Source organism: Tursiops truncatus, chromosome 2 (assembly GCF_011762595.2).
Source record: "Tursiops truncatus isolate mTurTru1 chromosome 2, mTurTru1.mat.Y, whole genome shotgun sequence".
NCBI lineage: Eukaryota > Metazoa > Chordata > Mammalia > Artiodactyla > Delphinidae > Tursiops > Tursiops truncatus.
In genome coordinates this window covers 139,758,046-139,775,451 of record NC_047035.1, presented here as the reverse complement: position 1 = coordinate 139,775,451, position 17,406 = coordinate 139,758,046, and the positions used below count along the sequence as shown (strand labels likewise).

At 44.1% G+C, this 17,406-nt stretch overlaps 1 protein-coding gene across 8 annotated transcripts in view; it reads left to right on the top strand.

Moving 5' to 3' along the window:
• CRTC3 (CREB regulated transcription coactivator 3) overlaps nt 1-17,406 on the top strand; it is a 103,835-nt gene that overhangs the window by 60,097 nt on the left and 26,332 nt on the right. For all 8 annotated transcript variants that reach the window (XR_012330289.1, XR_012330287.1, XR_012330288.1 and 5 more), the window contains exons 3-6: nt 4-123; nt 7,643-7,704; nt 9,024-9,086; nt 11,192-11,292. Coding sequence is in view for 5 of the 8 variants with exons in the window: in XM_033852181.2 (XP_033708072.1) it covers nt 4-123; nt 7,643-7,704; nt 9,024-9,086; nt 11,192-11,292 (346 nt within the window). In the remaining 3 variants the exon portion in view is untranslated. The remainder of the gene's footprint in view (nt 1-3; nt 124-7,642; nt 7,705-9,023; nt 9,087-11,191; nt 11,293-17,406) is intronic.

Sequence of the window (17,406 nt, the reverse complement as noted above, 5' to 3'; positions counted from 1 at the left end):
CAGCCGGCGTTCCACCCAGCTGACAGCGTGCGCGGAACCCGCCACCATGGGCTGGTGGAGAGGCCGTCCCGGACCCGCTTCCACCCCCTCCACCGACGGTCTGGGGACAAGCCAGGACGACAAATATCCTTTTTCATTGTCTGAGGAGAGGATAAGTTTTGAAAGGTTTTCAGGATGTATCTTCCCTGTCATTCCCCTTTGGCCTCAAAATCTTCATTTTATCTGATGAACAGAGGCAAGAAAAATAAGTGAGTTGGAAACCAGAAACATCTCCGCAGGTAAAAATTGGAAGGATCATTGCAGATGTTTACTTTATGAAAGTGCCAATAAAGTTCAGTTTAATGAAGTAACTGAACATAAACAACATGTAATTCAGCCCCACTGCAAGGCCTTCTCAGCATTTTCTTCAGAAATCAGCAGTCAGAATTAAACGTGACTTTGAATCAGGTTAGATAGATTTAATCTGTCCAGCCAAAACAAACAGACAGATAGGTGATTTGATTTTATTTCTGTTGACCCACTGACCTGCTGCTAGAACTTACAGAAGAAATTTTATATGATTTTCTATTTATGGAGTTTCAAACTCAATAGATGACAACTAAAATATAAAGCTGGTATTTAGGAAAATCTTACGTAGTGATATTCACTCACACCAAATCCTATGCTATTAAGTAGGAAGAAAGAAAAGGAGATTGTGAATTCATCTGACAATTTTATTTTTGAGGCCAGAGTGGGGAGTGCTGCTCGGGGTCCAGCATTGTGCTCAGGGCTTTTGGAAACAGACCTGAGCTGGATTTTGTGGGAGGAGGGCCTGCGTTCTCACTTCACTCTTCTCACCCGCAGGGGTGGAGGAAGACGAGAAAGGCGGGGTAAGTCTTACTGCAGAGCTGGATTCCTGGCAGTGATGGTAGAGTTCGCTTCACCAGCCTAGAAACCAGGAAGTGGGGGGAGGACGCTTATGTTTACTGAGCACCTACCCATGCCAGACACTGTGCTGGGCAGTTCATATGTCATTTAGTCCTCAATACTTACTGAGCAGTTTACTTTTTTTAACCCCCATTTTCCAATGAGGAAACTGAGTGTCAGAGTAACTTGCCCAAAATTCCACTGCTGAGGTTGGAGGGGCCCAGATTCAGCCCAGGTCAAGCTGACCCCCCAGCCTGAGCCCCTCCCTCGCTACAGCACTCAGTGGTCCCCAGGACCACACTCAAGAGAGACCCCCTGGGAGGAGTTGCGGGGGGGGGGGTGGGGGGGTGGGGGTGGGGGTCGCACAGAGGAAACCACTGCTTCTCTTGCCCTTGGGCTTCTTGCAGTTTTCTGTCAATGTGAGGCGAGGTAATGACCCCAATGAATGTTTACTTCTCCTCTCTTCCACCCCCGGGGACACACCACATTTGGTCCACTGAGATACCTTGACTTCTAATTTTGTGTATCATGTGACCATTATCTGGGAAAATGAAGTTGATAACTGATTTTTCCAATTTCTTTCTGGGAGGCGAGAATTCTACCATTTAACCACCAATACCCCTCAAATTCCTTTCTGGAATGTGTAGTAACTTTTACATAGAATGCAAAAGGAAAGGAGAATTCAGGCAGTACTTCAGCTAATTCACATGTGTGCGGGTGGAGTAGTACCTGGAACCATTGTCTAAATTGCTTGGAATTTTCAAGTAAAAGAGTGTTTCTTGATGTAACTAACATTGTATCTTTTTCTAATTTCTCAATTCCCTCTTTCCCTTGTAGGTGTTCTCTCTAAATATTATAATACATATAGATATATTTATAGCTATTTCAAATCCTTTTTGCAGCAAGTATAGTCTAAATATATGCATATACTCACAGCTTTTTAAACTAGAGGACTGTCTAGAAGAGGAGGAGATTGAAGAAAAGCAACGGAGAAAAATGTTCATTCACTTAACAGTTAGTGTTAGGCACCATTTAGACACTATAGATATCATGGGAAACATAACGTAGTCCCTGCCCTCAAGTTGCTTGTAGTTCAGTGGGAGAGGCAGCTGGCCAAGCGAACGGTGTCAGCACAGTGTGGTGAGCTGCAGGTGATGCAGCTTAGAGGCTGTGCAAGCTCAGAGTAGCACAGCCTGCACCAGTCTTGGGGAGATGGAGAAGGCATCCCAGAGGAAAATCTGAGGCTTGAAGTACAGGTAACAAGTGAGGGGATAGCATGTTTATTTATTTAACAGGTATTCACAGAGCCCCTTCTCTGTACAAGGTACTGTTCTAAGCACTGGGGACTCAGAGGTGTATGAGACAGACGTGTCCCTGCCTACTTGAGTTTACAGTCCTGTGGGAGATGACAGACAACAAACAGGTAAAAAAAAAAAAAGAAAAAATTATTAAAGGAAAATAACTTCAGGTGGTTGTGATATGCAGGGAGGAAGACAGCCGGGAGGAGATGTTTCAGGCGGAGCGAACAGCTTGTGCAAAGTGCCGGAGGAAAGACTTAGCTGTGTGTTCAGGTGACTCTGTCTCTTTTCAGGTAATAAGTCATAGGTTAGAACTTGACTGTGTATACGGGTCAACTCATGAGAGCAGCAGCAAAGCAGATCAACTCCTAAGGGCAGGAGAAGCAAGAACCAAATAAATATACAGATGAATTAAAGTTGTTCATCAGACAGTGCAAGTCTGATTCACCAACCATGAGATGTCTCTCTGAAGCACCTAACGGGGGTCCTGGGACTGACATCTGCTGACTCAAAAGAATTCTTTAGCGTAGGCCTGCCCATGAATAAACAGCGAGTCTCTTTTGAAGAATCAAGGGACCTTGAGCTCCTAGTAAAATATAAAAGTGGGATGATTTTATGTCGAAGATATGAATATATTCAGGAGAAGATGGGGAAGAGGGCTGCAATTCCACCTTTCCTTTCCTGGCCTGCATTCATTTGATTTTGCAATAATTTGCTTAAAATGGTTGCCTTTCTCACCGATCTGTTACTTCCTTAATGAAGTTTTATTATTCGGAAGTATTAACACTGGTTTGAATCTTTGCTAGAACAAAGAGAAGAAATGTATTCAGAATTTTCTTCTTCCAGCTGTTTCTTGGCTTGGTGTTATTTTAGAACGCGCACACTGACTTAGAGAAGGGTTCAGTCCTATGATCTCAAATGAACATTGTTAACAGTGTGGGCACCACAAGCAGTGGAGATCTGGCACAAGGGCATTCCTCCCGTGGTGGGCAGTGGGCGGCCACCATAGCAGGGAAGGCTGGCACAGTGGGCTCTGGGCTCTGCTGTTGGCATGGGGGCCGCCACAAGCAGAGACCAGGGCACTGCCCACCTGAGATCTGGCCCAGGGCTGTACTCAGGGCAGCAGAGAGGCACTGCCTGGTCCCCAGCTGGGGGCCTGGGCCTGAGAACTCGGAGGAGAGGCTCTCCTACCTTCCTGCAGCTGCTCGTGTCTTCAGCAGCCCTTCTCACTCCTCAAAGGCAGCAAACATGTATCCCAAACACCATCCTGTTGAATTTCTGAGCTATTAACATAAATTTACAGCAAATATAGTATTATCTCAGACCTGTGGATAATACATTGAAGAAAAGGGGGACACACCTAAGAATCATAAGAAACCCCTTCCTCTAAAAGAGATGTGTTTTTAGGAAGAAAGAAAAACAAATGTTTAGAAATTTTCTGATTTACATTCCCAACAAGGTTTGAGAGTATATTGTGTCCAGAAAACTAGGGTGAACAGTCACGAAGAGATGCCTTAAGACCCGCCAAAGTTAGGAATGGCTTTCCTCTTTGGAATAGGCCTTGCTTTGATTCTTTTCATACAATGAGATGAAAATTTTAGGATGTCAGTTTATAGAACACTGTTTCTTTGAAATGCACTGCCTATTATATTTGAGAAATGTCAGGTTCTCTGTATCTTCTTGAAGCTTCACAGTTTATATTAGGGGTCTGAGAAGCCTGGCAGTTAAGAAACTTCTTGTCTTTAATCCAGGGTTTCCAAAACTTAGTTGATCACAAAATCCAGTTTTTACCTACCACCCATTAAGGATTTCCATCTCGGAGGATAAGGAAATGCTAGTTTTTAGAGTTTTAAGAGGAAAATAGTCAGACTTCAAAATCCCACATGCCGCCTGTTTGTCACTCGCGTGCTGAGGTAAACAGGAGGACATTTTCATACACACAGGGACTCAAAAAAGATCTCACTCATGTACCTCCTTTCATGTTTGACTTTTAGATGTATTCTGGCAGGACATAGTTGGAGGTAAAAGGACAAGAGGAAGTTGAGCGATGGTGAAGACATGGTTGAGAAATTAGGAAGGAACCAAATTGTGGTCAGTTTTATATGTTAAATCTGACCCTGGCACTTGTCTTGGTGGGTGGGTTCTATTAACCCACCAGACCTGGAGTTCACTTACCCCACCAGCTGCATGGACCATCATGAACCTGCCCCACAAACTCTGTGCCTGGAGGAACACGGAGTTGCAGAGGGCAGGGGAGAACATGGTCGCCCCTAGGCTGCTCAAGAAGGCAGTTCCTGAGCCCTGCCCCGGGTGCCCTTACCTCATGGGAACAGGAAGCCAAAAGAAGAACCCGGCTGTGCTCACCAGCCACGAGCAGGCAGCACAAGAAAGAGACAGGGTCGGACTTGTTTGGAGCTTCTGAGGCTCAGTGACCCCACCCATGGGGAAATGGGCCAGCAGGTGTCCTGTCATATCAACAGAAGGGCTACTCCCCTTCCTCTGGGAAAGAGTGCGTGAGAACTTTCCCTCTGACCCTCCCCGAGCTGAGAAGGAGCAGGAGCCCCCTTGTCGATGGACTGAGGCAGGAACACGAGGGGAAGGATTCTCCGCTACAGAACTGCAGGGACTTGGGGAGAGAGAGCAGCCCGAGATGACTGGCATTTCCACCTGGAGCACCTGGGTGGATGGCACCCTCCATTACATACGATGGACTCCTAACAAGACGAGCAGGCGAGACGCAAGATGATGAGTGGGGTTTTAGGTAGAATTTGAGGTACTTTTGGTGGAGAAGCTGAGTAGGCAGTTGGAAATTTGAGCCTGAAGTTCATGAGAACTGTTGGGAGCTGGAGGTATGGATTTATGAGTTACTGGACTGTGGATGATGGATGGAGCCAGAGGCATGGGTGGGACTGACCAAGGTGAGCATGGAAGGCAGGACACTCTTCCCAAAGTGGCTGTGCCCGGAGTCCCCAGCCTCTCGCCCTGCTCCCACTCTACATGGCACGCATGATACTGAGACCCTTCTCCCCATCCTGTCCTTTTGAGAGCAATGTAAGCAGATGTGGGCTGAGAGGCTGTGAGGCCACAGAAACTCTGGACCATCAGGGTTGAAGGCAGAAGAGGAGGAGCCAGAAGAGGAGTGCACAGGGGGATAAATAAAAAGGCCCATTATAATGTGGGATTGTTCGTTTTTGGATTTTTTTTTTTTAATGTGGACCATTTTTAAAGTCTTCATGGAATTTGCTACAATACTGCCTCCATTCCATGCCTTGGCTCCTTGGCCGGGAGGCGTGTGGGATCCCGGCTCCCCAGCCAGGGATCGAACCTGCACCCCCTGCGCCAGAAGGCAAAGTCTCAACCATGGGACCGCCAGGGAAGTCCCTGTGGGACTGTTTTTTGACTTAGGCTTAACTAACGTAGTGCTGGGTGAGGAGCTGATCTGGCTTGTTAAAAACCCTGTCACCTCTGCTGCTGTTCTGTTTGTTTGCTGGCAGCTAGCAAGCACTCTAGAAATGTTTGTTGAATTAAATGGTAAATTCAAGTTTACAAATAAGGGTATTTTGTCTGTCTTTAGGATGTTCTTTAGGACATATTAGTGTTGTAGAGTAATTAAAGCCACCTGAACAAAATTTTCTGAAATCTTCAGAAGAACAAATAAACCTTTTGTAGGTTTTCTTCTGTTGAATTTAGCTGTAAGCTATTGACATTAGTGGTTACTAACATTAGTGGTTCTCTTGGTGCCAATAATTGTTGGGTTTTCGAATATCCATGAAGTGAGATGTGAATGGTGAGAACTGGGAGAGCTCAGAGGTCACATCTTTTTTAACTTTTGAAGCCTCAGCCTACTCATATTAAAATTTCAGGAATTTACTACATTTCCATGTTGTTAATACACATCAGAAAGGCTAAAATGCTGACTTACATCTCAACATTGAAATAATCGGTGTTTGATCATTGCACTACTATTACACCACTGCATTCTAATTTGTATTACAGGTTCCAGATAAGTGGACTTAAGGACTTTAAGGGTGGCAGTGTCCTGAGGGAAGTGGTAAACTTCTGCTTCTGAAATTTATCTTTTCTGGACAGAGATTCATCAAACTCTGCAGGAAAGAGAAAGGCTCAATGCCTTCTCCCTAATGGCTCTGCCAACTGAGATACTGCTGTGCTTCCTCTCAGAGGGCCTTCTTATTTCTTTATCACCTCTTCCTCTTCTGTCTCCTTCTGCAGTCTGTTCTCATCTGTACTTTGCATACATTAAGCCTAATATTTGGTGTTGAAGAAATGTCTGGTCTCTCTTTTGAAAATAGCTCTGTTTTATTGCTTTGACTAAGATTCAGATTAAGAAAGAAGGTAACTAGACATGACAAAACTAATACACAGGAAGTGAACCTTGTGATCTTAATGCTTCTGGCAAAGGAAATATTTCATGAAGAGTTCATTAGTGCCCATGTTTTACTAATGTCAGATTCTGCCTGTAGGATAGGGTCCTTCTCCGTTGGTTCCCATTTCCTTCTGAGCCCTAGCTCAGAAGCCCTGGCTTCCTTTATACAGAATCATTGAAGATTTTTTAGCAGGAGAATAATATGATTTAAAATGTTTTAAGAAGGCTATTCTATATGTATAATTAACTAAATTAACCAAAACGACTCTACTGTGCTCAGCATGTATAGTGTAGCATCACATTTGTTTTTCCGTATTTCCATTTCACCTGGAATATGTTCTAAGGCAGGCTAGACCCAGTGAAGAATACAGAAATTATAAAACGGGGCCCCTGACAACCCAAGGAAGTTCACAAACCTAATGCCGTTCTCTTTTAGTTATAAGAAACAGAAACCCTCAACTTGGAAAAAAGGAAATTTATTGGCTTATGTCACTAGAAGCCCTAGGGGCTAGATCCAGGGGTTTGTACAATAGCATCGAGATTCAGCATCTGTGAGGGGCTACCTCTGAATTGACTTCCAGGGAGGGAAACCCAGGTCCATGTGGTCCTCGGGCTCACCACGTCAGCTGGGGGCACTCCTTTGCCCCCTTGTTTGTATCATGAGCCCATCCCTGAACCAGTCACAGGGGGATAAGTTACCTTGACTGGAAATATTGGGTCTGTGTACATTTTGTGGGGCAGGCAGGACCACACAGAATGACAGCCTTACCAGGTTTCGGATCGGGGTGGAAGCAGTTCTTGAAAGTAAAAGATGTTGGGCAGGCAGAAAAAAAAAAAGAAACACCCCATGTGAATCATGCAGAGATGGCACTGGTTAGAAGATAGAATAGATTTTTCCAGAGGAAGTTGATAAGACAAAGCATGGAGGAAGAGATGTCGGGTGTAGAGATAAAGATAAGAACCAAAAAAAGTTGTTGAACTCCCCACGATTCCAGCCTCTTAGTTCTGCTTCAACTTTCCATTCATTAAATTTTTCCTTTATTGAAAATTTTACTTTGATGGTAGTACATTTGGAGCTAATTACGCCTCGCAGCCCCTGGATGAGAGTTGGCCAAGGTAAGCAAGCCTTATTTTCAAAGATAGGAGGGGCATGTGCTATTTTTGGATGGTTTCGCTTTATTGTATCCACCTTGAATGTTGTTTTAGAAATTTCTAATCTAAAGCACAGGCTCTTGTTTTCTCTTATAAAACTTAAGTCTTTCCATGTATAATCATAGACTTATATGAAAGTCTAAAATTAAGTTATTTAAATCAATCTAGATCTTCATTTTAAAGACCAAATAGAAACACATTTGGAATACAATTACCAACATACTACTCTGATTTTTTATTCTTATATTTGAATATATAACGTGTCTTGGTAAGCTACTGAAAGAAACATAAGACTTTAGTAAGCTCCTAAAACTAATTTGCATAGTGGATTTGACCAAGGGTCTCTCTGAGTATTTTTGTATATAGAGAATATATACCAAAAAGTTGAGTGTTTTTGAATACTGAGGGTGACAGAATATAAAATTAACTGAAAAGATTGTTACATCCGGTGGATGCATGGTATCATTTTCAGATCACCTAGTCAGATTTAAGAGGCATTTGAAATGTACGTATTGAGAAAATTTAGCTCTCTCGGTTGAGATCTATTCTCCATCCATTCTCGGGGCAAACACTGGCAGCACTTCCTGTGGATAATGTAGTCAGGACCTGGAAAAGGTCGATATGAAGATGAGTGACAGCTGGCCCCTACCTCAAGTAGGTTTTCAGCAGCGCTTAAGAATCTTGGGATCCACGGTTGTAGGATAAGCACAATATTTTATTTTAAATCATAAAAGGATACCTCCAAATTGAGATTCTAAACATTTGTATTCAAGAAAAATTGTCTTAGGCTTTCCAGAGCGGGAGGATTAGTCAGATTCATAGTTTCATAAACTGGTCTACTGTAACAGTTATATTCCTCTTCATGGGAGTCTGTGTGGGGTTGCAGCATTTCTGCTTCCAGTCCGGCCAGGCACCCGCATGCACACACTCCACGCACTCGGGGTATGTGACAAGGGGTAGTTTTTCACACATCTGGAGTAAGACCTCACATCCCCAGAGAGGAACTGGTCATAGATTTGAAACATTTCAAAAGGCATTCAAAGGTGCTTGTTTGACCTTTTAAAAAAAACCTTGTTATGTGCCCAGCTATCTCATTTGCTCCTGCTGTTCCCATGGATTTGTGATAGTTTTAATCATGGAAATCAGAAATCACAGGAACTGGAGAGGTCAGCCTTGCAGCTGGGTTAATAGAGGAGCCAGTTCTCAAACCCAGGCCGGAGGTTCTCCTTTGCTCCCCGTGGATTGAACTTCTTTTTCTTTTTATGTTATTCTGGTTTTTAAAGGCAGCAGCCTCCTTGGAAGGAAGAGAAGCACCCTGGGTTCAGGCTAACATCTGCACTTAACAGGTACATGACTTGTTTTCTAGTAGAAATAAACTTTAAGCCAGTCGCCTTGATTGTCCTGATGTTTTCTAATATATCATCCATTTGCCAGAGTACGTTTATATCAGTTGTGTTTATATGAAGTGTTTAAAAAAAAAAAAAGGAACCCAAATCTCCCACCAGGTCGTGAACGTCTGCTCAGGACACTGCAGCAGTGTGAGAACATGAGGTCTGAGTGGATAACAGGGTCTGCCTCTCTTAATCTGTGACCTTGAGCAAGTTATGTAGCTTCCTTATGCCTCAGTTTACTCATCTGGAAAAGGGAGATAACAGTGCCAATATCAAGGGGTGGTTGTGAGGATTAAATAAGATACATAAGGAACTTGGGAATCGTAAGTATTCAATATACATTAGCTATTAAATGATCACTTTGAGCTGGACCCCAGTGGTAAGTGTTCTACACAGGTCATTTTTTTTGATCCTGATAACATTCTACAAGAATGAGTAGTATTTTCTGTTCTCAGAGGTTATAAACGACTTTTCCAAGGCCACTTAGCTAATATGTGATGGAACTGGGATTTAAAAAAAAAAAAAATTAGTGCAAAATTTTAACATATACAAAAAAGAGTTGGAAAGGAAAATAGTTATAAGAATTCCGTGTGCCCATCCTTCAGCTTCTATTTCTACCCCGCCGTCCCCCACACCCCCATCCCAGCACCGGCCAGATAAAGTATTTCACCTGTAAATATATCTAACAGTATAAACCTGATAGGAACCTTTTTTAAAAAAACATAACCACAATGCCATTATTACACTTAACAAAATTAACAGTAATTTCTAACATTATTTAATACCCAGTCTGTATTCAGATTTTCCCAGTTGTCTCTCTGCATTTGATTGACATTCTCCTGAGTCTTTTTGAATCTGTAAAGGAGCTAGAATCTGAACCCAGGGCTCTCTGATCCCAGAGTCCACACTCTTCCTGTTTTTCATGTAGGTTCTGAACCGCCTCTCCCTTTGTCTGAACACAACACAGCCATGGTGCACAGTCAAGCCACATGGCTTGGTGGCCACAGGAGGCCATCACCTGGAACAGCCCACAAAGAAGCATTTTAGATTAATTTCAGGTCTCTCACAAGTTCTTTTTATGGCAGACAGTTTGACCCTTGGATGAGATAAGTAAATAATATCTCTTAGAGTCGAAGCTAAGTATAAATTGGAGCTGTCTGGGAGAATTCCAGAAATTTGCTATAGTTCAACGGTTCCCAAAATGTTTGTCTTAAGACTCCTTTGCAATCTTAAAAGCCATTGAGGCCCTCAGTGTTTGTGTGAGTATATTTGTTTGTATTTCGCTATTGATATTGGAAATTAAATTGAGAGATTTATAGAAGATACTTATTAAATGCATTTAGAAATAAAATAACAATAATAAACTCATTACATGTCGATAAATATCTTTTTTTAAGAAGCACAGTTATATTTTCTGAAACAAAAAAAATTTACTGAGAAGAGTGGCATTGTTGTACCTTTTACAAATCTCTTGAAGATAGCTCAATTCTCCGCTTGTGCATTCAGCCTGCGGTGACATCACAGGTCACAAGGCTGCTGGAAAACTACTGTGCTCATGAGAGAGCGAGAGTGAAAGGGCAAAGGACACATTAGGGTTATTTTGAAAGTTGTCTTGACCTTGCATTCTCCCTGGAAGGGTTTGAGAGTCACTGCTATCGGTGATCCTTCGTATAGGAGGAGTTATTCTCAGATGGGGAAAGGCTAGTGCAGCCACAGAGAATATACTGATCACAGCGATCTTCTGAGTTGTGAGGAAAACTGGGAAGTTTCTTAGAGGAAGCCGTGAATCCAGGGTCTGCCTTGTTGAACCAGATCATTATGCCATTAGCTTCAAAGGAAAAGATCATACAAGTACAAATTACAGTCTTTTGGGTATGGGCCATCCTCAAAGGCTGTTACTGATCTAAGGGACTTCAGGTAGGTCCAGACCCCTCATTTTATGGATGATTGCAAATCTGTTATTCTTGCCTTCTTTCCTGTTGGTAATTTTCAGCAAAGAACATTGCATTTTCACTAAGGAAAAATGGATTTTCAGCCAGACTCTCTCCTCCCCCCATTAGGACCAATTCTGACTCTGCTCTTCACACGAGTGCTCTGAGCACCAAGCCCCAGGACCCCTATGGAGGAGGGGGCCAGTCGGCCTGGCCTGCCTCATACATGGGTAAGACATGCAGGCCCGATGCTAACAGCATCTGTGCCTTCTCATTCTGTCCTATGGGAACCGGGAGAGAGAAAAGCTTAAACCGCAAGTGCATTTCCCCGATTCGTGGTCCTCAGGGAAAAACTCCTGGCAGGGGAGATGTGTGTGTGCTCACGATGAAATAAGAATGGAGCTTCTCTCCTGCCTCTTCCTCTGCAAATTCTCTCTTCTTGGCATCTCTTGACCCTCCAGCTTCCTCTACTCCACACTCTTCCATTTTCAGGCCCTCATCATTTTTATAGGGACTCATAACAACTTGCTAACTGGTCTCCTTATTTCCAGTCTTATGTCCTCCCAATCCAGTTTTATGTTGGGTTCTCTCAAAGTCCTTTTTTCCCATCCAGAATCTGGACAAACTGAGAAATAAAAGTAGAAGTGATGGGTGGAGGTAAATACCACCTTTCTTCCTGACAAGAGGAAGTGACTTCTCTCTGTGGGTCTGTGGCTGTTAAGACTGAACCCCAGAGGGAGACTGACTCCCCCAGTGGCCAGCAGCACTGGCCCAGGGCGCCCCCCGCAGGAGCATCGAGGTCAGACTGCAGGGCAGGGCCGGCAGGGAGGCTGCTCTCCGAGGGAAGGTGCGCCCCTGGCCAGGAGGAGCGCGAGTCAGAGTGGAGCCGACACACACACACACACACACACACACACACACACACACACACGCACGCTCACTTGTTCCCCTCTTTGCTGCAGGTCATCATTCCACCTCCCTGGGGCCAGAGGGAGTAAAGGGGTGGAGAGAGGCCAGCGGGGACCAGGAGTGAGGAAAAGATTCATGCTGTCTGCTTCCAGAATGAACCCACATCTGATCATATTCCTCTCCTGCTTAAAATCTCAGTGCCACCCCCTCACCTCCCAGAGAGAGTCCAAATCTCTCAGTTTGGAATGACGCAGACTCCAGGATCTGGCCCTTGCCCACCTCTCTCCCTTCTCTCCTCACTCACCAGCCCCTCCCCACAAGTGGGTGAACTACTTCGGTTTCTATTAATGTTCCATCCTCTTCCCATCTCTTCCTCTCTTAACTTACTCCTGGCTCACCTGACCAGGGCCCTCAGCTTTGTCCCCACGTCTGTGGAGCCATCCTTGACCTTCCTCCCTTTGCCAGCCCAGAGCTCCCCATGTCCTTCTAACATCCCAAAGCTCCTACCTATTGATGGCCATCTCGGCACCTGTGTCACTTGACTGCCTTTCTCGTGGATGTGCTTCTCTCCTTCTGCTCCCAGGAGGTTTCTTACGGTCAGCGTCTTATGGTCTTACCTTCCGCACAGTGCCTGGCAGTGACGGAGAGTGTGGAGAAATTACTCAGTGGCTTATGTGTACAGAGCACACTCTAGTTGCTGAATCTAACCTGCATGTGAACCAAGTCTGGTTCACTAAGACAAAGACCAAGCCTGCCTTTCTGGAGTTTATAATCTAGTAGGAACAATGGTCCTGAACTATCCATTCCTTATGCACACTGACTCTTGTCCATAAATAGGGCTGTGTGTTTGGTCTTGAAATGGGATTAAATAAATCTTTGGCCAAGATAATGCTAGCTTTTCTAGTTTTCTTTACTTTTTAGGTAGTTTAAACCCTAAATAGTCTCTTTTCCTTCTGAGGAGAATATTCCAGGTCTTAAGTCCTTGCATATAGTAGGGATGGGATTCAATAATCCCTATATTGTTGTAATAATGCTGCATTTGTTCCCTTGGTGAAATTCAGAGATGCTACATTTACCCGAACAGTTTGTCAAGTATGAGCTCTTATAGAATTGGTTAGGACGGTCTAGCTGTTTCCACACATGGGGATGTGAGAGTAAAGCTGGCAGTTATGTTGGAATTGGATATGGGTCCACTGCTTACCACTTAGAGAGGTAGGATATACGGGAAGATGGAGTAGTTTAGCTTCCAGATAGGTAGGGTTATAGGTAGACTATAGGCATGTATAAGCCTAAACAAGGTGCAGCAAGCGCTTAGTCTCCCTGGATTGGGAGGGAAACAGACTGATAGGCTTTAACCTGGAACTCCCCAAAAAGAGCTGCATTTCTGCTTCTGACATTCCTTCATTCGTGTCGCCCTGCCCTCTGTTTAAAGTTTCCGCTTCTCTAGAAAGGGCCAAAGGCCTACAGAGAACAAGGTAACAAGATCTTGAGGCCTGCATGCAGAGAGAAAAAAAAAAACACAAAACTATAAAGAAAGTGATTAATTGAGTGAAATATTTATGCCAAGAGTGATGTAGCCTCTGAGGGAAGAGGTGAGAAATGTCAGAAGGTGTGAGTGAGGATGAATAAGAAAAGCAGAAGAATGTCAGTGTTGATCCTAGTAGACAGAGCAATACAAAAAGCAGAAAGAAAGAAATCCTGGAGCAGAATTCCTGGGTCACTCCTTTTCACATCAGCAGTTAGAAACCGTTGGGCCCCAATATCTCTCAACCGTGGAAGGTGGGCCGACCTCCAGCTTGGATGTCTGAACTGTGTGCCTCCTTCTGCAAAGTTGCCTTGCAAGTATAGCAGAACTCAGAAACACATCCAAATATGGATGTGTTTACATGGGAAAGCCAGTGTGTTTAAAATATTATTCAAGTCTCCAGGGATAGGAATTATTTCTGGAGAATTATATTTGTTGGTGGAAGCTGTTTTAAATAGTTTCATGTACTTTTCCCCCTGTCATTCATTAAAGTTTTTCATTTTCTTTCCTTTTGGACTTTAAAAATATCGGCTAGCTTTCCAAAAGGTATTTCTTATTATAGGACCAACCAAATAAAGTAAAGATTTAAAAAGTGATGGGAAAATATAATTGAAGCCCAGAATTAGGCTCCGTAGCAGAAGCAATAACTGCTCTTTCCCTGGGAATCTTTCCTGAGCATAATGATGTAACCTCAGTTAATGTTCCCATTATTTATTTGCTTTTTTTTTATGAGCAGATGATAAGGGAGCATCTGCTCACAGCTTAACTACATAAACAATAAACTATGATACATTCATGAGCAGAGGTTTGTGTCCCAAGAAAACAAAGCCATTAGACTGATACGTAGTTAGTAATTTTCATAATGGTTATTGGGTTGCACGGCAATTAGGCATCCATGGTAAGCAGTTGATGTAAATTCTAGAAATAAACTTTTATACATCCAAACAAGATTTTTATAATTTCTCTCTTCTTGTTTAATTATCCAGAATTTATAAAGAGAAATATTGATCATTTCCCTGGCAGCATGTGCAGTATAGTTATTGTTTCACAGGCACACACCCCCAATGGGTAAGCATGAGGGCACTCTGTGACACTTGCCCCGTTTCCCTGTCCCATAGCCTAGGGACTGTCCCTATCTCCCCTCCACTCCTCACCAGCGAGTGGAGGAGGGGGCTGCGGTGGTCCCTGTCCTTTCAGGGGACAGTCTAGAGCTACGGGCAGAAGAGGGCATGAGGGTTGTCGTCTTTGCACCCAGAGCGGTAGATGCTGAGTGTCACCAGCTTTGAGAACTACAGCCCTGAGCTCCTCCCCAGGAAAAGAGGCCTGCCTCCCACCTCAGTGACCTTGCCAGAGGCAACACCTTTGACCAGCACAGTTAACATTTTTTTTTTTTAAACATCTTTATTGGAGTAGAATTGCTTTACAATGGTGTGTTAGTTTCTGCTTTATAACAAAGTGAATCAGTTATACATATACATATGTCCCCATATCTCTTCCCTCTTGCATCTCCCTCCCTCCCACCCTCCCTATCCCACCCCTCTAGGTGGTCACAAAGCACTGAGCTGATCTCCTTGTGCTATGCAGCTGCTTCCCACTAGCTATCTGTTTTACGTTTGGTAGTGTATATATGTCCATGCCACTCTCTCACTTTGTCCCAGCTTACCCTTCCCCCTCCCCGTATCCTCAAGTCCATTCTCTAATAGGTCTGTGTCTTTATTTCCGTCTTGCTCCTAGGTTCTTCATGACCTTTTTTTTTTTTTCTTAGATTCCATGTATATGTGTTAGCATACGGTATTTGTTTTTCTCTTTCTGACTTACTTCACTCTGTATGACAGACTCTAGGTCCATCCACCTCACTACAAATAACTCAGTTTCATTTAACGTTTAAAATGCAAGTAACCCTGAAAGAAGCTTGACTGCACGGATAGGAGGAAGAGGGGGATGGCAAAAGCATCCCAGATCTAAAGCGGGGCAAGAGTGTCACCCGGATGACAGGAGGGCCCAGAATGGGGAGGCTGAAGCCAGAGGCTTCTTAAAGGACACACGCTGGTTGAGGGATCTACCCCCTGCCTCTGCCTCTATTCAGCAAATCAAGGCTGTGCTAGGAGTTATTTTAGATTCGTCAGGCATGGGAGTAGGGAGAGGGAACATGGTCTCCGTTACACTGGGTCAGCCCTCAGTGGCTCTGAGACTTCGAGGTTTCTTGGAACACAGATGCAGCCTTGGTCATGGCTGTTCGATCCCCTGTGGAACTGATATGAGTTTCCTCTGTTTCTAGATATCCAACCACAACTCGTTCCTTTTTACTTTTATCCCTTTATTTATAGTTGTATCATATGATATTCCTTATCCAGTAGTAAAAATCCAGCTGTGGATATTTTGGTTATACGTTAGCTTGATGCTGACATATCAGTTATTGCCACCACCATCCTTCTAGTTACCTAAACTCTAAACCAGGAGTTAGTTGTCTTTAAATTACTCTCATTCCCATACCCCTCGCACCCATTCAGTAGCCTGGCCGTGTTCCTTCTCCCTGCAGGGTATCTCAGGTCTGCCGCCTCTTTTCTGTCCTCACTGGCAATAAATACCCTACTTCTTTCCTTCTTGCCTGGACTATTACAGTGGTTTTTCCACTTGGTCTCCCTGCCTTTAGGCTTTCTCCTTTCAATCCATCTCACACTGCTGCAAGAACAGTCTCTCTAAAGCTTAGCTATAATCATGTCACTTCTCTAACCAAAACCTTCTATTCCCTGCATCAAGCCAGATTACTCACAGACACCTTCAGTCCAGCCTCATCTCCCCTTCCTCCCATCCTGAGCTCCAGCAAGACTACACCATTCTCTGCCCCTGCTGTACCCTCCCCCTCTTCCTTCTCCTCCTGTCTTTACACTGGGGCATCCCCTTCATCCTCATTCCTGAGTGTCTAAACTCCTCCAGGTGAAGCAAGTTGGACATTCTGAAGGCACACAGGCCGGAGTTCTGCTTCAGACTTCCTAGCGTGTGATCTTGGGGGTGATAATAGCCCCTGCCTCATGGGGTTGCTGTGGGGATGACCTGAGATCATCCATGTAAGTGCCTGGCACGTAATAAGAGAGCAGTCACAGTGGCTCTTGTTATTATCATCCCCGTCATTGTCCTCCAGTGGCTAACTCAGGTGCCACCTCCTCCACGAGGCTTTCTTTCTGTCCCAGTCTGAGAGGATATTATGTGGGGTGTCTGCTCCCCACTCAGGCAGTTCCACAAGGTAGCCATCAGTTGAGTCTGTTCCAGGGACAGGTCAGACTTACTACTTAAATGGAAAACTGGCCTTATTTATTAAACCCAGAGTGACTGGTGCCTTAATGATAAAGAGATGCTTCAACATACTATACCAGATTGCTGTGTCAAACTTCGTTTTTTATCTGTAATAGAATTGTCACTTTTTAAGTGATCTCAGTGGTTAAGTTCCCGATATGAGGGTCCCAGGGAAACCAAACCAGGAATCAGAAGCTTCTCCCCCTCCTTCTGATGTGCTGATCCTAGAGCCACACCTTCCGTCTCTCCGCACCTGTCTCCTAGTGTTCTGTTCACACTGCCTGTCTTTAGTAGGCGTGTTAGATCGTGACTAAGCTACAGCCTAGTCCAAGTCTCTCTAAGAGACCATCTGCAGTAAAGTCCTCTGAGCTGATTGTTTAAAATGTAGATTCCCGGGCCCATTCTCACAGCTTCTGAACCAAAATCTGTGCAGTTTGGACCCACGAACTTGCATTTTAGCAAGCTTACCCAAATAGTCTTTATGTGCACTAAACAGAGTTTTAAATCACTAACTTGGATTCTGTTCTGTGGGCCTGAGAGAAATGCTGTCTTTATGAGTGTTCTTAATTTTTAATTTTAGTGCTTCTGGGGATTCTCAGTATTGTCCAGCCCCAGG